The sequence below is a fragment of the Anguilla anguilla genome, chromosome 14 (genome assembly GCF_013347855.1).
Source record: "Anguilla anguilla isolate fAngAng1 chromosome 14, fAngAng1.pri, whole genome shotgun sequence".
Lineage (NCBI taxonomy): Eukaryota > Metazoa > Chordata > Actinopteri > Anguilliformes > Anguillidae > Anguilla > Anguilla anguilla.
The window spans coordinates 35,295,546-35,316,917 of record NC_049214.1 but is presented as its reverse complement, the minus strand read 5'-3'; the positions used below and the strand labels follow the sequence as shown (position 1 = coordinate 35,316,917).

Below are 21,372 nucleotides of genomic sequence, written 5' to 3'. Positions count from 1 at the left end.
ATATTAAACGGGGACACGATATCGGCTTGTGCGTAAAACTGCAGGGACATATTTGGTACGGGCGATATCGATTGGCGCTGTCACATGCCACAGCCCAGGACGGCGACGGGTCCCGAATGAGGGCTGTCAGTGAAACGTCACAGTGTGGGCACAACGTGTACGTATGTGTGCTCTTGAATGTGCACAAACGTGTGTGTGTGCGGGTACCAGTGGCGCTTGGTCAGCTGAAAATAGACATTGCAGAAAACTTCCCTTTAAATTGATCATTGGTCTCAATCAGTTTTCATTCATTTTCCTTGATTGACAAGTACGCCAACGATCTGAGTGATCCACTGGCAGGTACACACACAGCTTCTTTCTCCACATCATGCTAGGCAGTTGGGCCTAAATTCAATCCAGAACAATAAAATAAGTTTTAATCCACTAAAAAAGATACACCGCTGTGTTAACTACCGCGTTAGCTTTAAGCACAGCGTGGGTGTGCGTGTGGCGTGCCTAACGCTACTCAGACCGCCAGGAAGGCCTCCAGCGTGCGGTCTCTGTGCGCAGTGTGCACCGCACTCCCCCCTCCGTCAGGCCCAGGGCACGCAGACTCCCCCCAGGGCTGATTTGGCCTCTGACTGCGTCAGCAGCCAGAGGTTAAGATGGCCGCCCCTGTGAGCCAGCTGGGCACAAACCCTCACAGGGCACTGTCACAGAGGATCAGATCTAGAACATGACAAACGGGGTCAGATGATGCAGAGTCATGGTGGCAGGCCCACAGAGCCCCGCCCAATGCAGAGGCCACACCCCCCCCCCCCCCCGAGGCCCACTTGCGCTCTTGACCACGCCCCCTTCACGTCTCCCTGATGTGTGATCATGTGACCACTGTGGCCAAATGCAGACCCCAGCATGGCTATGTACAGCTCCTGCTTTGTGCATCCATACTAAAAAGCATGTTGTAAAAGAAATCTTTAGAACCGCACTAATGAGAGGAGAGAGAACTGGACTGAATCTAGAGAGAGCTACAGCTAATTTTTAGGCTAAACACAGGACTTCAAACGCTGGGGGGATATTTTTAAGCTCTACAAAGGATCTAAAACTCTGGGGGGATATTTTTTAATTCTAAGGACCTAAAACATTAGGGTGATTTACCTGGACCTTACACAGGAAACCAAGAGGAAGCTGTTTACCGCCATTACCATGAATTGGCTCCTCAGGCATCTGCATCCGCCATCATTAGCCAGAGGAAGACCTGCACTGGAGCCGTCTCCTGAGATCCTCCCATAATTGACTGTTTTTCTACTGCAGCCGGATGGAAATGCACTCACAGGATATCTGATCTCTAAAGACCTGCAGTGCACACGCTGTGCAATATGATCTCTAAATACCTGCAATACACACACTACGGCCCCACTACCTCTGCGCTCGTTAGCTAGGTGCTCAACATTAGCTACATGCTCTACACTACCTCTGTGCTCAAAAGGGGTGCGTGGAGGCAGTAGGGCTGCAGACGGGGCGGGGCGTGTGGATGGCACATTGCGTGCCCCCTGTACTGTGTACATGTATATAACGCACACCACCAGGCATGACCGTGAGAGTGCGGCAGCTGTGGACGGTGGGGGTCAGGGAGGTCACGGGCGAGCGTGGGGCTAGCAGTGCTCTGGAGCTAGGCCCCACAGGACCCGCACAGTGAGAACACTGCACCAGCTGCCAGCTGCCAGGGGAGGGGGTGGGGGAGGGGGCGGCAGGACAAGGTCGAAACTCGCTTCAGTCCACAGCCGTTCTGGGAAAAAGATAAAAACACCCAATAGGAGAATATTTTTTTAAAGGATGTGCTGTGCCTCCCTGTGATTGGTCAGTATCTGTTCTGGCCAGATGAGCATATTTTAGTGTCACTACCAGGTTGTGAATCTAAGCATAAACAGAGTCTGTTATTGGCCGCTCAGTTGAGTTGTGCATTTTCTCAGGTAGCGAGGAAATGTCATTTCTGAAAGGGTTTTCCATTCGCAGGAGAGATCTGTTTTTAAAATGTCACCATCTTACTTTAGAGAGGTTAGAGTGACTGACACATTCATACGTAAAAGTACCGAAATTATTATAAATGTTAAGTAATAATGTAAATATATACCTGTTGTTTTGCATTGTTTAGACATTCATATTTTAATAGAATAATGAAAATGAAAATAAGAATGAGTAAAGCTGATCTTTTATCAAGTTCAAGTTATAAAAACTAAGCTAAAGATATGCAATTTAAATTCTTGTATACATTAAATACACTGGTACTACTGATACTGCTAATACTATTCCTGCGACAACTATTACTACTAATAATACTGCTACTGCTGCTAGGGTTTAATACAGAGCAACAGTACTGATGGTTTGATTCAGTTCAGGCTTTGCTACAGAGCGACAGTACTGATGGTTTGATTCAGTTCAGGCTTTGATACAGAGTAACAGTATTGATGGTTTGATTCAGTTCAGGCTTTGATACAGAGCAGCAGTACTGATGGTTTGATTCACTTCAGGCTTTGATACAGAGCAACAGTACTGATGGTTTGATTCAGTTCAGGCTTTGATACAGAGTAACAGTATTGATGGTTTGATTCAGTTCAGGCTTTGATACAGAGCAGCAGTACTGATGGTTTGATTCAGTTCAGGCTTTGATACAGAGCAACAGTACTGATGGTTTGATTCACTTCAGGCTTTGATACAGAGCAACAGTATTGATGGTTTGATTCAGTTCAGGCTTTGATACAGAGTAACAGTACTGATGGTTTGATTCACTTCAGGCTTTGATACAGAGCAACAGTACTGATGGTTTGATTCACTTCAGGCTTTGATACAGAGCAACAGTATTGATGGTTTGATTCAGTTCAGGCTTTGATACAGAGCAACAGTATTGATGGTTTGAATCAGTTCAGGCTTTGATACAGAGTAACAGTATTGATGGTTTGATTCAGTTCAGGCTTTGATACAGAGTAACAGTATTGATGGTTTGATTCAGTTCAGGCTTTGATACAGAGTAACAGCACTGATGGTTTGATTCAGTTCAGGCTTTGATACAGAGTAACAGCACTGATGGTTTGATTCAGTTCAGGCTTTGATACAGAGTAACAGTATTGATGGTTTGATTCAGTTCAGGCTTTGATACAGAGTAACAGTATTGATGGTTTGATTCAGTTCAGGCTTTGATACAGAGTAACAGTATTGATGGTTTGATTCAGTTCAGGCTTTGATACAGAGCAACAGTACTGATGGTTTGATTCACTTCAGGCTTTGATACAGAGTAACAGTATTGATGGTTTGATTCAGTTCAGGCTTTGATACAGAGTAACAGCACTGATGGTTTGATTCAGTTCAGGCTTTGATACAGAGCAACAGTACTGATGGTTTGATTCAGTCCAGGCTTTGATACAGAGTAACAGCACTGATGGTTTGATTCAGTCCATGCTTTGATATAGAGTAACAGTATTGATGGTTTGATTCAGTCCAGGCTTTGATACAGAGTAACAGCACTGATGGTTTGATTCAGTCCATGCTTTGATATAGAGTAACAGTATTGATGGTTTGATTCAGTTCAGGCTTTGATACAGAGTAACAGTATTGATGGTTTGATTCAGTTCAGGCTTTGATACAGAGTAACAGCACTGATGGTTTGATTCAGTCCATGCTTTGATATAGAGTAACAGTATTGATGGTTTGATTCAGTTCAGGCTTTGATACAGAGTAACAGTACTGATGGTTTGATTCAGTTCAGGCTTTGATACAGAGCAACAGTATTGATGGTTTGATTCAGTTCGGGCTTTGATACAGCACGACAGCACTGATGGTTTTCCCTGCTTGCAAGATGCACCCGCCTGTCTCCCCACCTCATTCGCTAAATGAATCACACCAGTTTGACTGACAGCTCTGCCCCTCCCACCAGCCTCACCAAGCCACTGCACACTGTAGAACCTTTTTCTCTGTTCAGCCCCAGCAGACACTGTAGATGTTTTTTAATGTTTGTTGTAATGGATATTGGATGCTTTTACTGTGTTTGGGTATACCGAACAGGTGCAGCTCTGGTTTGCTCTTATTGAACACAGATCAGGAAAAAATAACATAATAATTTAAATAAATGAGGAAACTGTCCACTCTGCTCAGTGCAGGAAATGGTGCACAGAGCCCTGACTACCAAACAATATAAACTGAGGGCTGGCAAAGCCATATGATATTACATTTGATGTGGCTTTTCCCTGATAAATCAGTAAATCCTCATTTCAAACCCTTGACATATCAACCAGAGGCAGATGAACTTTTATGTTATACACACACACACACACACCAAGAGCTTTTGCCCTCTCTGACAGCTGGTAGCAGCAGAGAATGTTCAGCAATAAAGCCAAATACTAGTGACGCCCAGAGACATGGAGTACTTTCTGATTAATCAAGAAAAAATCCAAAACCAAATCCATATCCTCACCTCCCACTCCACCTCTCCGGCAAGAACTCCTCTGGTTGGTGGAAAACTTCCGGGTCACGGTGGACAGCATGGGTGACATACATGGCAGCAGTGCCCTTGGAGACGTGGAAGTTGCCCAGGGTAGTGTCCTGTGGGGACAAAAGGAGATCAAGTTGTGTCAGTGATGGAGTGAAGTCAAGCACATTGCCACAACATTTTATTTACTAGGTAACAAGATGATCATATACAGTATTTACAAACCGATCATGACAACAGACAGATGCACCTGGGAAGAATATTAAAACTGTTAGCAGAAACGTATGTCCTAAGTCACATCCAATGTCCTTAAGGAGAAAAAAAAAACCACACAACTGAAAATTACCATGGTAACCCACAAGCACCAAGAGAAGTTGTGACATCATACCTGCATCTTGTACTAAATGCTGAATGCAATGAATGTGCATGTACATGTTTATACAGGTGTACATGGTTTTAATACTACATCACATTTAAAACATTTATGTTACAAAAGGTAGAGCAGACACCAAACTTTGTTTCCACAACTTCGCTTTAGTACTTGACTTTTAACTGCTTTTGATTTGCCTGACATTGTTCATTGGAAACAAATCAAAAACCAACTCACAAATAAAGCCAGCCGGGATTTAAAAAAGGCCAGAGGTTGTCAAGCATTACATAACTCTCTAAACAGTCCACACTAAAGAGTGCTACTGGGTGGTGCTATTTCTGAAAACGCCAGGAGTTATTGTGAGAGTGAGTTGCGTCTGTCTGATATTTTGCTGCCCTTGACTATCTCAGTACATCTGTCTGTGTGAACAGGGTATCTAATGCAGTGTTGGACAGATCAGAGGCATACCTGCGTGTTAGTGGCTTTTTGGCTTAAGAAATGCGTTAATTATACCGGATTTCTGTTTCTATTGTGTGTTTTCATTTTTACCTCTATTATTGAATTGTAGGTGTTTATATTGATGTTTTGTTAATGCAGGTGTAAAACTGAAGAGTGGTGTAGTGTGCTAAGGGTAGACTCTTCCACCCAGCCTATCTGTGTCCAGCTGTGTTTAGTATATAATGTGTGTAATTTCCACACGCTGGTTTTTCTTACTCAAAGTATAGACGGCCCATTCTAGAAGGCGGTAATGGATCCTCTTTAACCCTACTGTACATGAAGGAAAAACAGTTTAGATGCATCTCCCTCACTGTATTTCACCAATGATCAGCTTTACCTGGATACTACCTCATTTTAACCGGGCAGATGAGGGGACGGGTTTCTGTATGTGCTGTTATGCTGTAAATAAGGTCTTCTATGTGGATAAACTTGTGATGGTTGTCCTTGTTCTCTTCAGGTAATGCTAAAGCTATATTTACACATTCCTGTTAACTCTAAAGCTATATTCAGAGCCGATGATCTGGCATGCTAATGCAGGTCTTAAGTGCATCTGATTGTAGCTTTGCGTGCCCATAGATGATATTTCTGACATCTAATGTTCTTTTAACCTGATCAGGGTGTCTCGTCACGGTAATTGCCTTACTGGGGGCTCTGTGGCCAGGCAGAGAAACCTGACTGTTAAACAGAGAGTACCTCTACTCCCTGTCTTTCAAAATCCTAACAGGAAGAGTGCCGCTGATGTGTCACACGGTCCATGCTGCTTCCTGTGTGCTGGAACATGATTTCTCACAGTGACGTGGTGACGTTACTCACTTCTCAGGTACCAAGTTTGGGCTATTGTCCAGCACGCCAAATGGACTAACGGTAAATCTGGAGTAGCCACAGAAGCTTCTTAAAACTGACCACTTCCTGACCAGTTATCGGGCTGATATTTGTAGGGCTGATATTTGTATGGCTGATATTCATAGGGCTGATATTTGTAGGACTGATATCCATAGGGCTGATATTCATAGGGCTGATATTAGTAGGACTGATATTCATAGGGCTGATATTTGTAGGGCTGATATTCATAGGGCTGATATTTGTATGGCTGATATTCATAGGGCTGATATTTGTAGGACTGATATCCATAGGGCTGATATTCATAGGGCTGATATTAGTAGGACTGATATTCATAGGGCTGATATTTGTAGGGCTGATATTCATAGGGCTGATATTAGTAGGGCTGATATTCATAGGGCTGATATTCGTAGGGCTGATATTTGTATGGCTGATGTTCATAGGGCTGATATTTGTAGGGCTGATATTCGTAGGGCTGATATTCATAGGGCTGATATTCGTAGGGCTGATATTTGTAGGGCTGATATTCATAGGGCTGATATTCGTAGGGCTGATATTCATAGGGCTGATATTTGTAGGGCTGATATTCATAGGGCTGATATTAGTAGGGCTGATATTCATAGGGCTGATATTCGTAGGGCTGATATTCATAGGGCTGATATTAGTAGGGCTGATATTCATAGGGCTGATATTCGTAGGGCTGATATTCATAGGGCTGATATTCATAGGGCTGATATTAGTAGGGCTGATATTCATAGGGCTGATATTCGTAGGGCTGATATTCGTAGGACTGATATTAGTAGGGCTGATATTAGTAGGACTGATATTCGTAGGGCTGATATTTGTAGGGCTGATATTCATAGGGCTGATATTAGTAGGGCTGATATTAGTAGGGCTGATATTCATAGGGCTGATATTCGTAGGGCTGATATTCATAGGGCTGATATTCGTAGGGCTGATATTAGTAGGGCTGATATTTGTAGGACTGGTATTCATAGGGCTGATATATGTGGGATTTGTGCTCAGCTGTGGCTGGTGATGCTAAGATCAGCTCCACTCACTTCCTGTCTGGCCCGAGAGGATTAACCGTGTATAACCAGCGGGTCCCTGAATCTCCAGAGTGGAGCCCCTCAGTACTGACAACTCTTCAGTGATTTTTTTTATCATTTTATTTTTTCCCCCCTTAATATATAATTCAGCAGGAGCAGCTGCCCGGTTCCCTGGGGATCCAGAGCGACTCATGCGTGACGGCGCCTCTCGCCGTCTCCCCGTTTCAGAAATAGCAACACGCGCCTATCAATTACCCATCACAACCTGGAGTAATAACAACCCATGGCAATAATAAATAATCATAACAATAATAACTGATGCATTATTAATGTGCTGGCGGAGGAGTGACGGGTGACAATCAGCACCAAAGTGCCCCCAGGGCCCCCTCGTCGTTCATATTCCGCTCTGTCAAACTGCTCCTCCCACCCCTCCCCTGCCCACCCCTCCCCGTTACCATGGTGAGTCAACCCTGTTCTGGGAATGGAAAATGCATCCCGTAAAAATTTGCTGGGAATTGTCACTTGTCACCTCCCGTTTTTTTTTTTTCCCAAGCTTCGCATGGAAATTAATATTCATCTCACGTTCACTGCGTCCCAGCAGAGCGGAGAGGAGGGTCGCAGTCCACCAGAGGTGGAAAATCCAGGTCCAGAAAGTAAAAGTCCTCCACAGTATTTTGTTCCAATCACCTGCATTTGCTAATTAGCACAATTCTTCAGCCAGGAGGTAGAAGTACCTCTTCTGCACCCCCACCCCCACAAAACATCACGTTCCCATAGCGAGAACAACGATGATAAGTAACACACCTGTACCCCCCAGGAGGGGGAAGGGAGTGAAATCATCGGCTATATTCCATCTGGCCTGCAGATTTATGTAACGCTGTGCATGGCTTGCATTCTATTCTAAACCTGTACTTTTCCCCAGAACAGCATTACTGCACACAGCTTTAAAGCAGGGGCTGAACACACATATTTCCTGGAGCCAGCAGCACAGCAATCTGTGGAAGCAGCAGCTCTGTGATATCTATGGTACGACATGAGCCGTCTGGGGAGAGCAGAAGCCCTGTGTTATCTATAATAGGAAATAAGCCATCTGTGGAAATAAGCATCTCTGTTATCAATGGTATACTGCAGAAACCTAAAAGTAAGTCAACCTCAAACAAGTATTTTAGTCATATTTAGACATAAAATCTTATTTCTATGACTTTTATTTGTTAAATAAGACAAAAATATTGTCAGTGAGGTGAGACAGTTGGACTCACTTCAAGATTTGCCAATGGAGTAAGAGAATTTCACTAGTCAAGCAAATAGAAACTTAAAACCAAGCTAATGTTTTCTATGTGAGAGAAAAAATAAGATTTTCAATATAATACTAAAACACTTAAGACATATTTTGCAGTGCTGGAAATAAGCCATCTGTGGAAAGCAGCAATATCTATGGTAGGAAATGATTTATCCTCACAATGAGCCTTTTCTTGGAAACACTTAACTGGCTGACAGTTTGGGTCTCTGACATAAGACTGTCATTCTGGAGAAATATCTGTGTAATGGGCCTTAGCTTAAACCTTTAATAAGAAATCTTCTCATCCCTTTTTGTTTTAGAGAATTACAGCTTTAGATAACATTCCTCTTATCTATCACACCCTCCCCCCACCTCCCCACACACAGACATTAGTTTTAACTGAGGAAAAACATTGAAGGTTTAAATGTAGTTTTGTTTTTCATTTTTAAACCTGTTTTGGGGGTTCAAAGTGATCAGTGTGCTGCTATCATTTTCCCTCCCCATTCCCCTGGCACCTGCGCATTCTTTCTCAGATGTGTGCATATTGCCTTCTTTATAATTACAAAGTCCCCAGAAAACACAAATGGACCACCCAACAACAACACCAATCCCATCTACATCAGCAACATTACCAATAGTGACAACACCAACAACATCAGCAACAGCAACATCAACATCACCAGTAGTAACAACAGCACCAACAACATCAGCGATAGCAACACTCCCAACAACAACATCATCATCATCAAAAACAACAAGAGAACTATTGATTCTGGCCCTGTGATGAACACAACCATTGAACAGAGAGATCAATTAATCAGCTCACTCAGTAGAACTAGTTGGCCAGACCAGACATGCAGAAAAACTCAGTAGAGGGCTCAATATCAGGTCAGCTCTAATAGAGTATATTTTACCCTGATGGACTACATGTGATCCTTACTGGATTCATATAAAGTCTGAACACAAACGTTTTACTTCAACGGAGTGTTCACACTTGTCCTGTGGTGGAATTGTGTGCATCTGCTCAACTATGACCTCACCTGACTGGCTATCCGCCGCCCTCCAATGAAAGGAGACCATAGCCTCTGAACCTCCAGCAGCACGTGGTTGAAGTACTCTGGCTCCGCCCTCGCCCGATTCCGAATGCCCTCCTGAGAAACAGAACAGCCCAGGGCATGTCAGTGTGGGAGCTCAACATGCTTCCTGCACTTGAGATTGTACTCCTTGTTGAGTTGCAGGGGTCAAGAATCAACCAGCTAAATGTGTCTGTGTTTGTGTGTGTATGCATGTGCGTGTGCCTTTGTGTGTGGGTGCATGTTTGCGTGTGTGTGTGTTTGTGGGTGTGGGTACATGCGTGTGTGCATGTCTGTGTTTGAGTGTGGGTGAGGGTGTGGGCGCATGCGTGCGTGCGTGCGTGTTTATGGGTGTGTGTGTGTGTGTGTGTGTGTGTGTGTGTGTGAGACCATGTGGGGCACTGACACCAGAACAGTAGCTGAGGCCCTTTATTGTCTGTTTCTGTAATTCTGCACCATGTATTACACAACCGCTGCATCCACACCAAAGAGAAGTGCCGCTCCTGGCAGTGAGAGATAATGGCAGCATGGCTCCAGTGAAGTGGACAGAGGTCCCCTCTGCATTAGTCACTGATGCACTCACACACCACACGAGCAGGGAAGCCCTCCAGCACAGGATCCACGCCACGGTGGGGCTTTTAACAGCCCCGTGCCTCTATCCCCATTTGTTCTGCCATTACTTTTCTCCCACAATGCACTGGGTAAACACACTGGTTCTGTGCTACAGGTCAGGCTCTCTTCCACTTCTCCCCTTGCGGTTCAGGCCAGAGTGAAACCACTGTGCAAATGAATGAAGTGCTTACTAATTAATCACATGCATATGTACTAATATTATGGGCTGTACATGTAAGGTGTTTTTATTATCAAACATTCCTACAGTGTTTATCTAGTGCTCACAGCAGCCTGTGAAGCAGGGGGCTATTTGACCAGAGATGAAAAAAGTTCCACAGATACGTGGATTTAGTGCTGATCAACATTAGTTAGAACATTTCATAACTAGTTATGACATTTTTCCCTCTTTTCTCTCGTTTTTGTAGGACTTGGTTTGGAGGATCGGGGACTCCCGGAGCAGAGCATGTTTGATACATCGGTACATGGTGCTGTGTGGAGTTCGGTGGGGGTGTCAGTTAGTCGGTGGAATGTGGTCTGGTGTGCTGCTGGGTTGGTAGGTTGTAGTGTCGGTGGTTAGGTGTGTTAGGTAGGTTGGCGGGTTGGTGTGTGGTTGGATAGGTGGGTTCATGCGTGGGTGGGTACTCTGTGCCATGGGGTGGTTGCGGTGGGGGATACAAGCCGATGCCCGTCCTGTGCCTACCCTGCTTGGCCCGCTCAGTGCCAGAGTGAAGGAGGTGAGGAGGGATGCCAGGGCCTTGGGGATCAGGGCTGAAATGAACAGCAGGAGGTGCTGTGGAGCACAGCTGTCATCTGGGAGAGGGAGGGCCCTCATGTCCGCCACAAACCTGCAGAGAGAAAGTGGGAAGGAGGGAGAGGGAGGGAGAGAGAGAGAGAAGGAGGGAGGGAGGGGGAGAGAGAGAGCGTAAGAGAGTGAGAGAGAGGGAGGGAGGGAGGGAGGGAGAGGGAGTAAGAGAGAGGGAGGGTAGAATGGAGAAGCAGGGATAGAGAAGGACAGAGATGAAGAGGGAGGATGAGGAAGGGAGAGGAGAGATGAGGGAGATAAAGAGGGGGAAGAATAGATGAGGGCAAAGTGAATAAACAGCACCCTGTGTGACCTAGCATCTCGCCCCCTTTTTCACTGATCCCAGAGTCTCTGCGGGGAGAGAGCGGGGGCCATCATCCTGATAAATGGTTTCATCAGCCGCAAAACCCCAGGATGAAATTAAGGACAGGAAATGTGGCAGTGGCCCAGGGCCCTGGGTCTGCTGCTTTTTCATTTCTAAACCAGCTCCACTGCTGAACTTATCAGTCATTATTTGGAAAGGAAGTCACCCACCTGGCACTCAGGGTATAAATCAGTATAAATCAGTTTAAATCAGTGTGTGAAGCCAATTTGATGATAACCTGAAACCTGCAGAACTGCCAACCTCCAGTGGAATAATGGAATCAAGGCAACACTTTAGCCCTGTGAGCCTGAAAATCAAAGCATTAGTTGATCTCACCAAGTAAAAGTCTTGGGGACACTTTTAACATTGAAACAACTGCATTTCCCCTCCACAGCACAGGGGGCACTGCATTCTGTCCTCACCCCTGCTGCTCAGTGCCCAGCTTGTCGTGGATGATGTCCATCAGCTTGTTCCTCGCCTCCAGTGCCGTGCAGAACCCGGAGGACCACATGGGAACCTTAACGCTGACGGGGGCCGATATGAGTCCTGCGGGGGTGGGGGTGAGTATCAGGGGGGGGTATTCAGAAGTCGCACAGCCACACATGCTGCCTTCCTTAGCACCAGCCCCACACCCCTGATACAACTGCAAATATGCAAGGAATGTCAAGATTCAGTGCAGATGATCTCAGATTCGGGCCCACTGACTGCCCTGCGTGTTTTGTTGCAGCCTGTTTGTTGCTCATTTTGAGCCTGTTGAAAACACGTTTATGTTCCCCCATAATCTTTCCCCTTATCTGTGCAAAGTGAAAGGTTGGCTTGTTGCCATTTTCCACAGACTGTTTTCTTCCAATGACCAGGTATCCACACTTTAAGCAATTAGAACCCTGCTGATTTCACCTGTCAGTATAATTTAATCAGTTTAATGCAACCTCTTTGCAAAGTAATCGTTTGTCATTGAGCACCTTACAGAAGATAAAAGCATTAGTTGACCTAGCTGATTAAAAGTCCTGGCATGTGAATACCAGACATTTATTCTTTGTGACATGCATAGCTACTTTTGACATGATGTGCCTGAAGAGGGTAAATCATCCCACAGTTGACATTGACATTTTTAATAAAGAACAATTAACAGCACGTTACAATGCAGGGGTTGCCATTACTGTATGTTTGAAAAGAAACCCAGCCTACACTGAGGTTCCCCAGAACTGGAACCCAGCCTACACTGAGGTTCCCCAGAACTGGAACCCAGCCTACACTGAGGTTCCCCAGAACTGGAACCCAGCCTACACTGAGGTTCCCCAGGACTGGAACCCAACCTACACTGAGGTTCCCCAGGACTGAAACCCAACCTACACTGAGGTTCCCCAGAACTGGAACCCAACCTACACTGAGGTTCCTCAGGACTGAAACCCAACCTACACTGAGGTTCCCCAGAACTGGAACCCAACCTACACTGAGGTTCCCCAGGACTGAAACCCAACCTACACTGAGGTTCCCCAGGACTGGACTGGGGGGCCTCAGACTGACCCCCCCCAGCCCCAAGAGCGAACTGCTGGCCCCGGGGTGGCCCTCACCGTGCCAGTGCTGGGTGCACAGTCGCATGATCTCCTGGAAGACGTCAGGCGTGTCCTGGGCGTGCACGTTGAGGAACATCCCCAGTACCAGCTCTGTTCCAAGCTGCTTGAACAGGGGGTAGATGGACAGCGGCCCACGGCTTAAAAAGGAAAAAGCAATCTTTCATTTCTCCAGGTAAATTCTAAACACTTTTTGCCTGGCATGATACCAGCTATGGCACTGTCCTACTGGTGGTTGTTCAAAGTTCTGGAAAATGTAGAATGGTGTCATTCTAGCATACCCTCAAATCAAGGGCAAGCGTATGGTTGGACATTGCTTTACAATTAGTCACGAAAGGATATTTCCTTGATGTTTCCCTGGTAATATCAAACTAAACGGTGTTCCTGATGCCAATATTCAAACACTGATGTTCACCAGCATTGCAAATTGAAAAGCCTTTCAAATGAGATTCAATGGGCCCAAACCACAAATAAACTAAATCCATACCTGGGTAACTTCAAAAAAGACAATGCATTTGAGGAAGGTGTCTTAGACACCAAAACGCCAGTCCTGTCCCGTTCTGTAATCACTGAATGCTTCTGCATTCTCCAGCTTTGCTCGATCACTGGCTCAGTCTTTTATGGAGTTACCCAGAACACAAGACCTTCCCATGTGAATGTGATGTAACCGCACCTCAGTACATAACCGAAGCCCCACTCTTACAGCAGTGTGTCTGGGGGGACAGATTGTGCGATTACCTAACACAGAAGAAGTCCCTACACAATACGATGACACAGGTGAGGTGCATGCTGGGATGCATTTTAATCCCATGGTTCTTACCTTGCAGAGAGTCCCTTCAGACAGTTCTCACAAACACTACAAGGAGAAAAAACTGTTTAGAGACTCACACACAGTGCAAGAGAGAAACACACTTAAAACACTCACATACCTGTTCTATAATTGATTTCCTTGTGTTTTGTGTGTTACTGAGTTTCAACTCAAATATGACCTTTCAACTCTTTGTTTTCCCTGATGTGTTTATTTATTTATTTTATATTGATTGAATAGGGACTAATACATAAACATTTAACGCATAGTCTTATGTCATGTATCATAACATTGCATAGCACAAGCTAATATTTGTCCCAAGGGCTTTCGTTACAAATGTATAGACACAAGGTTTTATCCTTTTTAGCATTTAGTTATTTATTATATTTCACTTGTTTATATTTATAGTACTTGAAAAATGCATGTGCACAACTGAAGCACTTTGGGAACAGTATCCCAAGCAGTACCTAAACATGACAGCCTCCAATGATTTATGCTGTTAAATATCTCTAGAGCCACTAATAATTTTGGCTTTATTGCTGAACAGTCGCTTCTGCTGTCAGCTACCAGTGCGAAGTCCCAAGGCCTCTGCCTCTGGTTGAGAGATTTAGGCTCTGAAAGTGTATTTTCTGATCAATCGAGAGAAGTCTTTGTTAGAGTGTGAATGTCACCTGTAGTCTGTGTACGTGTACCTGTTGATGTAGCCTGTGCAGGACTGAAGACACTTCCCTGTGAACAGGTGTGTGAGGGAGAGACGGAGCAGACAGGCCTCTTCACCTGAAATGACAGGTAGACACAGAGCACTGCATGAGAACTGTAACTCTGTTCAGTGTGACAGTCACCTCAGCCACTGCAGTCTAAAACATGAGGGGTCCCCTCTTTAGCCCTCAAAACAAGAAGACCTAAGAATGCTTTTATCAGCCGAGAAAGACAGTCTGATAAGCACAGAGACTCATCAATATATAAGTGTCTTATATTTAATATTCATGCAAGCTGCATAAGTAATATATTGTTATGCAGTATGTCCATGTGATACTGCTATGCATATTTCAGCTTCTGGACAGTTGGGATGAGTCAGTCCTGTAATACTAGGCAGTGTATTCTTTAAGAGCACTTATTGTCTGCGCAACATTACCATCTAGTGGTGACAAAAAAAAGTTAAGAATATGTCACACTTACGAATGACCTCAACTACTGATCCCTTAGAAGTTCATTTTAGAGCATGTTAGAGGTTATCCTGCATTTCCAGGAAAATGCTTCCATCAAATGAGGAAAGATAAATAAAGCCCTCCAGCACTGCTAATGCACACCTTGAACAAAATAACTGGTGGTCAGTTAAGTCCTTGCGTCACAGCTCACTGTGTACACAAAATGGCTTCGATTATACCTGGAGGTCAGTAAATGTATCTTACATCACAGTTCACTGTGTACACAAAATGGCTTCAATTTGAACTGGAGGTCAGTAAATTTATCTTAAATCACAGTTCCCTGTGTACACAATGGTTGGGGTACGGATTGGGGGTCAGTAATCTGATCCTGGTGCTTTGAACACGGCAGGAAGTACTACAGCACGAAGTAAACGAAAAGAGATAAAAAAGTATTCCTGTAACGGTGAGTGACTTTGAGTACTCAGCAGCGGCTAAGTGAATGAACTTATCATTCTGCTCATAGTCAAAAATGACAGAAGAACAAAAATACTGAAACAACACAGTTCATTTTTTTGGTGCCTACACACATTCAGCAGCTGGATAGACTCCTTCAGGTCAGCCAATGGCAAACAGAAGACTACATGTCCTTTGATGGAGACATGCCAGCTGGTGCTTACCATTGGCTGTGACGATGTTGTCCCCGTACAAAGGATGCATAACATCATTGGGGTCTTTCTGGAAAATTGAAGATTTCTCTGGAAATGGGCAAGAGGTGAACATTACTATCAGGAGATAGGGTGACCAGGAGAAACAGTAATCAGGAGAATATGTGCTGCACACTTAAGACTACAGTATGATCATTCTGAGAGCTGCTGTGGTAGATGGATTTGCATGTCACATGGTAACTTTCTTTATAAGCGTGAAACAATATGCCCAAGCATGGCGTCTCTTCGATGGGTTTCAAACAGATCTCATAGTTCAACATGCAGTGTAAAGTCAAATTCTCATTGAAGCTTCCTGTGCATTCAGCTCAGTGACACTGAGTATTGTAAAACAGCTTTTAATGTACATATATTTCTACAGAAACACTGCCAGAGAGGAAGCAGATTATATTTTGAAATAAACAAACAAAAAGACTTCCTGTTTTACAAATGGTAGTCAGAGGTCTGGGGTGAGTACATGTTAAACACAGTCTTACTAGAACAGTAGACAGACAAGCTCGTTTTTCTCATTCATGAGACATTAACTGGTGTTAAGCATGAAAGTAAAGCAATTAAGACATCAAAAAATAAAAATACATTCTTTTTGTGTTCCACAATGGGATTCTCACATTTAAATGGCCCATATGCACGCCAATCATATACACTGTTGCTATTTTGTAATAAGCAACACCATTAACCTCTATAGTTTCAGTCTCTTCTAAAAGCAGTTTACTACACTGAATCTAGTGTGTGTGGGCCTGGCTTCGAGGTCATCGTTTCAACATTTATATCTGTTTGTTTAACCACCAAAGACACTGGCTTTCATGCTTTCAGGTAATACAATTTGAACAGATATTTCTAGGTGCTAACTAACAGGGCAATTGTGTTAGTCAGCTGCTGTAGTCAGAGTTGGCTACAGTAATGTTAGCACACGCTGGCTGTACTGTACGCAGTTAGCTAGTTATTATCTTGGGTTTAGCTAAGTTTGTCAAAGCATACATTTTTTAAAAGAGGCATGCGAATTTTTGTAGTCATTACTCAACACCTAGTTTGGTTTAGGTAGTGTTATTGGTGGAAAACGCCAATAAAATGAAAAATTGAATGCAATTCCAGACTTGTTACATTATTTTAACATGACAATTAAGGTTGGGTGTTTTAATCGTTCACTATACCCAATGCAAAAGAAATCTTAGCCTACATGTTAAGACATGTGAAGCCTTCACGCGTGAGAGAATGTAAATGAGTCTTTTGTGTTTATTTAAAAAAAAAGGATCCCGTACCCGTAGGCTACTACACACGTGCTGTCTAACAATCCTTTTCACCAAAGCAATCCTAAACTGTTTAATTGTATATGAAGTAAGTGAGGTGGGGAAAAATACATTCACATAAGCATAAAAACCGTCAAATTCACATTAGACAGTAAACATATCTTGAACGACACAATTAACTACACACAACTCGCCTGGAGAGCTCCCTATATTGTCCAAACCTGTGGGCAAATTCAATATAAAAAAGCCATATAAATGTCATACATTATTATTATTATTATTAGACTAGTAGTAGCAGCGGCGGCAGCAGGAGCCAGTAATTGTAATAATCAATAGTGCATTAAATAAACACTTACTGTAAACATTCATATTGACATGAGCTTCATAGCAAATAGGCCTAGATTCTTAGAATTACGATGTAATTACAATGGCAAAAAACGTACAGTGAATATTTATTTTGCTCCGCAATGCTATTTTCATGCTTTAGTACCAGTGGTGTAGAATACAGTTTGTGCACTCCACCGCTTTAACAAGCGAGGTTACGTTAGATTGCAATCTAACTTAACCTCGTTCGCTTCCAGGGTGTCCTTAGGTTGAACTTTTTTATGTACACTGCTTGCCGGCCGGTTAGTTTTTTGCTTTTGATCTGTAGCTAACATCCACATCATAAAAATCATATTCATTTGTAGTGCGGACTTTGACTCACTTGAAGAATTTAGACCAATAACCACAGGGAAGTAATCCGAGACTTGGAACTAATCCCGAGTCAGGCATTTTATGACATTCGCTACATTGTAGGCCAATTTTTACTCCTTATTAGGGGTCAAAATACAAAATGTGTTAGAGCATGTGGCACAATGATTTGGAATGTAGCCTACTACAAACAGGCTACTGCTAGTAGCGTGAGACAACTGTGTGATGTATGCTGACAAACCCGCCTAAAAGTGAACTGTAGAACCGTAGAAAATATCAACCGACCGGTAATAGGAACGTAATAGCTATGACGCATTACGTTACCTGCTGTCATAACTCTGTAATCAAATCCAAGACATTTATTTTAACGCTGTGATATTAGAGCACACAAAGGAAAATACAGCAAAGAAAGGAAGGATTCAGATAGCACGTCTACACGCTACAGACGAACCGTGGCAGAATCGTACCGCAAAGTAGCTCTTTCATCCCTTGCACTGAACACACGAAAGATGTTGACTTGTTGAGCAGCCTGGCTTCAAATATACGGCTTCCATGCTTTTTGATGCGATGCTCGTAAAAAGCCACCGGATCTCGATAGAATTCGAGCGACTTGTCACTGAGCAGTGATACTCCAGAGCTTCCAGGTAATTTGGACATATTAGGCGACACAATCAAAATGTTTTTTTTTCTCCTACTGCAGTAATAGCCTAAAGCTAAAGTAGATGAGCTATCAGTGCGCCAGTGACGATGGCCACGTTTTTATAGTTCTTTTTTTTCTGAGTTATAAGTTTGAATAGCTACAGGTAGGCTACTGTAACTGAACTCAATATATTTTTAAAGTATCATCATCATCTGATTGTCTCGCCCCGTTGTCCGTGGGAAAAATTACGGAGTAAAAAACGACTTCCTGGAGTCTTAAATCCCGCCCCCTGATTACCAGGTATATGCAATGGGAAAGCTCCCTGACCATGGCGTAATTACGCTAAATCGTTTAAATATTAACTACAATATTCTGTTAGCAAACCGCTCTCAGTCAGTTATACTAGATTCTATTTTGTTGTGTGTACGAATGTGGATTTTCCTATTATTATGTACAAAGCAGAGGAATCAAGCAGTAGGAATAACATTTATTTCTTTGTAATAATAATAACCATTTAAGAAACGAGGAAATGTAGGCCCTACCCTTTTTTCACCATGCAATTATTAATTTACAAGTTTTACATTGACACACTATGTAACCCTGTATAGCTACTGTAGCTTATAGCTGGGTTTGTGCTGGAGAATCAGAATAACTGAAGGTCTGGAGTGTGGTGTACGTCACAAACAAACTTTTGTTCATTTGGTCAAATTGGTATGATGACTGCAAAATTACATAGTTGTTACAAAAATAGGTTAAAAATCTATAATGCTTAGTATTTGAATTATTCTTAATTTGTGTTGAGGGAGAATTTTGGTGTCAGGTGTCACATCTGTATTTTCTTTTCTGTTTCTTATATGTTATTTTGTCTCAGGGCATACCATGGATGAAAAATACCACTTGATACTCTATCTAAGGAGAGGTGTTGAGCCGGCTTGAAGCCTAGCTCAAAGTTTGGGAACAGATGCACTGTGACCCATATTAGCTGTAATAGTAGCTGCCTGATCAAGGGTGAGCCTCCCTCCCTGTCTTCTCCTGGGTGTCTAAAGCTGTGATTCTCAATCTCAGTCCTGGGAGACTCCTGTCTTTGCTGTTTTTATTTTTTATTTTTTGAAACAAATCTCTAGACCAATGAACATATTTGATTATGTTCTTTCAGAATTTATTTCTTTAAATTTATTGACTCGATACAGGTTTGGCTTGTTATTTGCTTTGTCTTTGAATTCTTCATGATCTGACAAAGGGCTTAGTTTCAGTGACCATCTGTCTGTATATATTCACCTATTAGGACCCCACTGATTCACCTGTCAGCCTTGTGTGCATGTGTGTGTGTATGTGTATACATTACATATATGTATTATTGACGGCTATTCTCTACATGTATATACTTCTTTCCCTTTTACAGTCTGCTGCCAACAATTAAACACAGTGTGACAGTTATAAATGTGCAGTGCTCAATATTACCAAATTAATTTAATGTACAGTGCTTTAGAGTGAAATGTTCAGTGATAAAGGAACTCTTACAGAGAATTTATGGTCTCTATTGGACTCATATGTACTCTGTTACAGTTGAATTAACGCCAGACATTTTACTGTTTATAAGCATATTTTGATCCTCATATAAATTATAAATTTATAAATGTCATGGTTGCCATACCAACTGCTGCTCTTTGTCCACTGGTGTTATCACGTGACATCATTTAAAATCAGGCGGAGGTGGCTCTGTTTCATAGGCATGTAGGAGCTGCAAATTTTGTTCCTGTCATTTTCATTTCACCCACAGATGTCACTTGTACACGTACGAAAATAAAGGAACTTAACTGATGTCATTAACATCAATTGAAAAAACCATGGGCAACAAAGACATTATTCATTATTTAGCAATGACTAAATTAAAAAGTCAGTTTCATCAGCATCTCCCAAGTGGAAGGCATAAAGCAATTTTAAAAAATTGTTGCTGAATACTGGAGCTTCCCACATCTTTCTTACGCAACAAGTCACTCACTCACACACTCACTCTCTCTCACACACACGCACACACACACACACACACATAGCTACACACACACTCATGCGCACAAATATCTATATGCACACACATATCTACACACACAATCACGCACACACATCCACGCTGACAAAAAAAAAAGCACACACACACACAGACACATATAGTCACACAGAGACAACCTCACACCCGCATGGGAACAACAACAACAGATATATTAGATCTTTATGGGAGATAAATTCGTTTTTAAATAGACTTTAGTGAGTAATCCCTCTTTCGGACATTGCTGACTTAATTAGCAGTTATGTCATATTTTATGAACAGCCAATCCTGGTCCAGGAGTGCCAGAGATGTGTCTGGTTTAGCTCCACATGAACCCCCAAGAGCATAACTGGATTAATTATTATACTTAATGAGGGAGCATGTGTTGGAGACCTTCTGAGTTTTACTCTTCAGACTTTGAATATTCCAGCCCAGGCTCTTAAAAATCCATTAACCGTGCAAAAGCGCAGACTAAAAACAAAACCCAGATACATCTCAGGAACTCCAGCGCCCTGCCCTTCCAGAGTTGCTTATCTCAGAGTATCAGAGTTGCCTGTTGTTTGCTTTCAACAGAGGCACAACGATGATTTACAGAGAAATGTGAAAATTGGGCCAACCCGAACCCCAAAAAGCTATTCAGTGAGGTTAAAAAAAAAACACCTTAGTGGGAGGCAAAAACACTGAAACATTATTTTACAGAGTTTCCTGCTTTGTGTCAGTAGTTAAAGTTGGGGGAAAATGGTAATGCAGAGAAAATTGGGAACCTCTCAAATTATCATAGTGGCTGGGCAGAATATAGCTCAGGGTAGCTGGAAAGAAAGACAGCCCAAGCAGGGCAGTGTGTATTCATTAGCAGGTCAAAAATAACGAACTAAACCCATATAAATGAACTGAAGTGAGATAGAAAATTGTACTGTATTACATTATTTGTGCGTTATAAACTGTTTAAGTCTGTTAAAACTCCCACCAGTCTGTTTATGCTGCATGTTAACCCTTCTGAGACTTCTTTTCCTTTTATGCTCTCAACTTGTTCCCGCTGATCAGAAGTTTTACTACGGCAGAATAATTTATTAGTAATTTATAAAAAGGACTGTAATTTCTTCATGGATCCTATGGATGTAATCCTTAAATTAAAGCTGACAGTCTG

General features: G+C 42.9%; 1 protein-coding gene across 1 annotated transcript in view; it reads right to left on the bottom strand.

Moving 5' to 3' along the window:
* LOC118212809 (putative cytochrome P450 120) overlaps window positions 1-18,453 on the bottom strand; it is a 42,730-nt gene extending 24,277 nt beyond the window's left edge. The window contains exons 1-9 of the mRNA XM_035391123.1: window positions 18,006-18,453; window positions 15,554-15,631; window positions 14,421-14,505; window positions 13,741-13,776; window positions 12,921-13,060; window positions 11,769-11,892; window positions 10,881-11,025; window positions 9,536-9,646; window positions 4,445-4,572 (exon numbers count right to left, since the gene is read on the bottom strand). Coding sequence (XP_035247014.1) covers window positions 4,445-4,572; window positions 9,536-9,646; window positions 10,881-11,025; window positions 11,769-11,892; window positions 12,921-13,060; window positions 13,741-13,776; window positions 14,421-14,505; window positions 15,554-15,631; window positions 18,006-18,195 — 1,037 coding nt within the window. The 5' untranslated portion in view covers window positions 18,196-18,453. The remainder of the gene's footprint in view (window positions 1-4,444; window positions 4,573-9,535; window positions 9,647-10,880; window positions 11,026-11,768; window positions 11,893-12,920; window positions 13,061-13,740; window positions 13,777-14,420; window positions 14,506-15,553; window positions 15,632-18,005) is intronic.
* Between the last annotated feature and the right edge of the window lie 2,919 nt (window positions 18,454-21,372).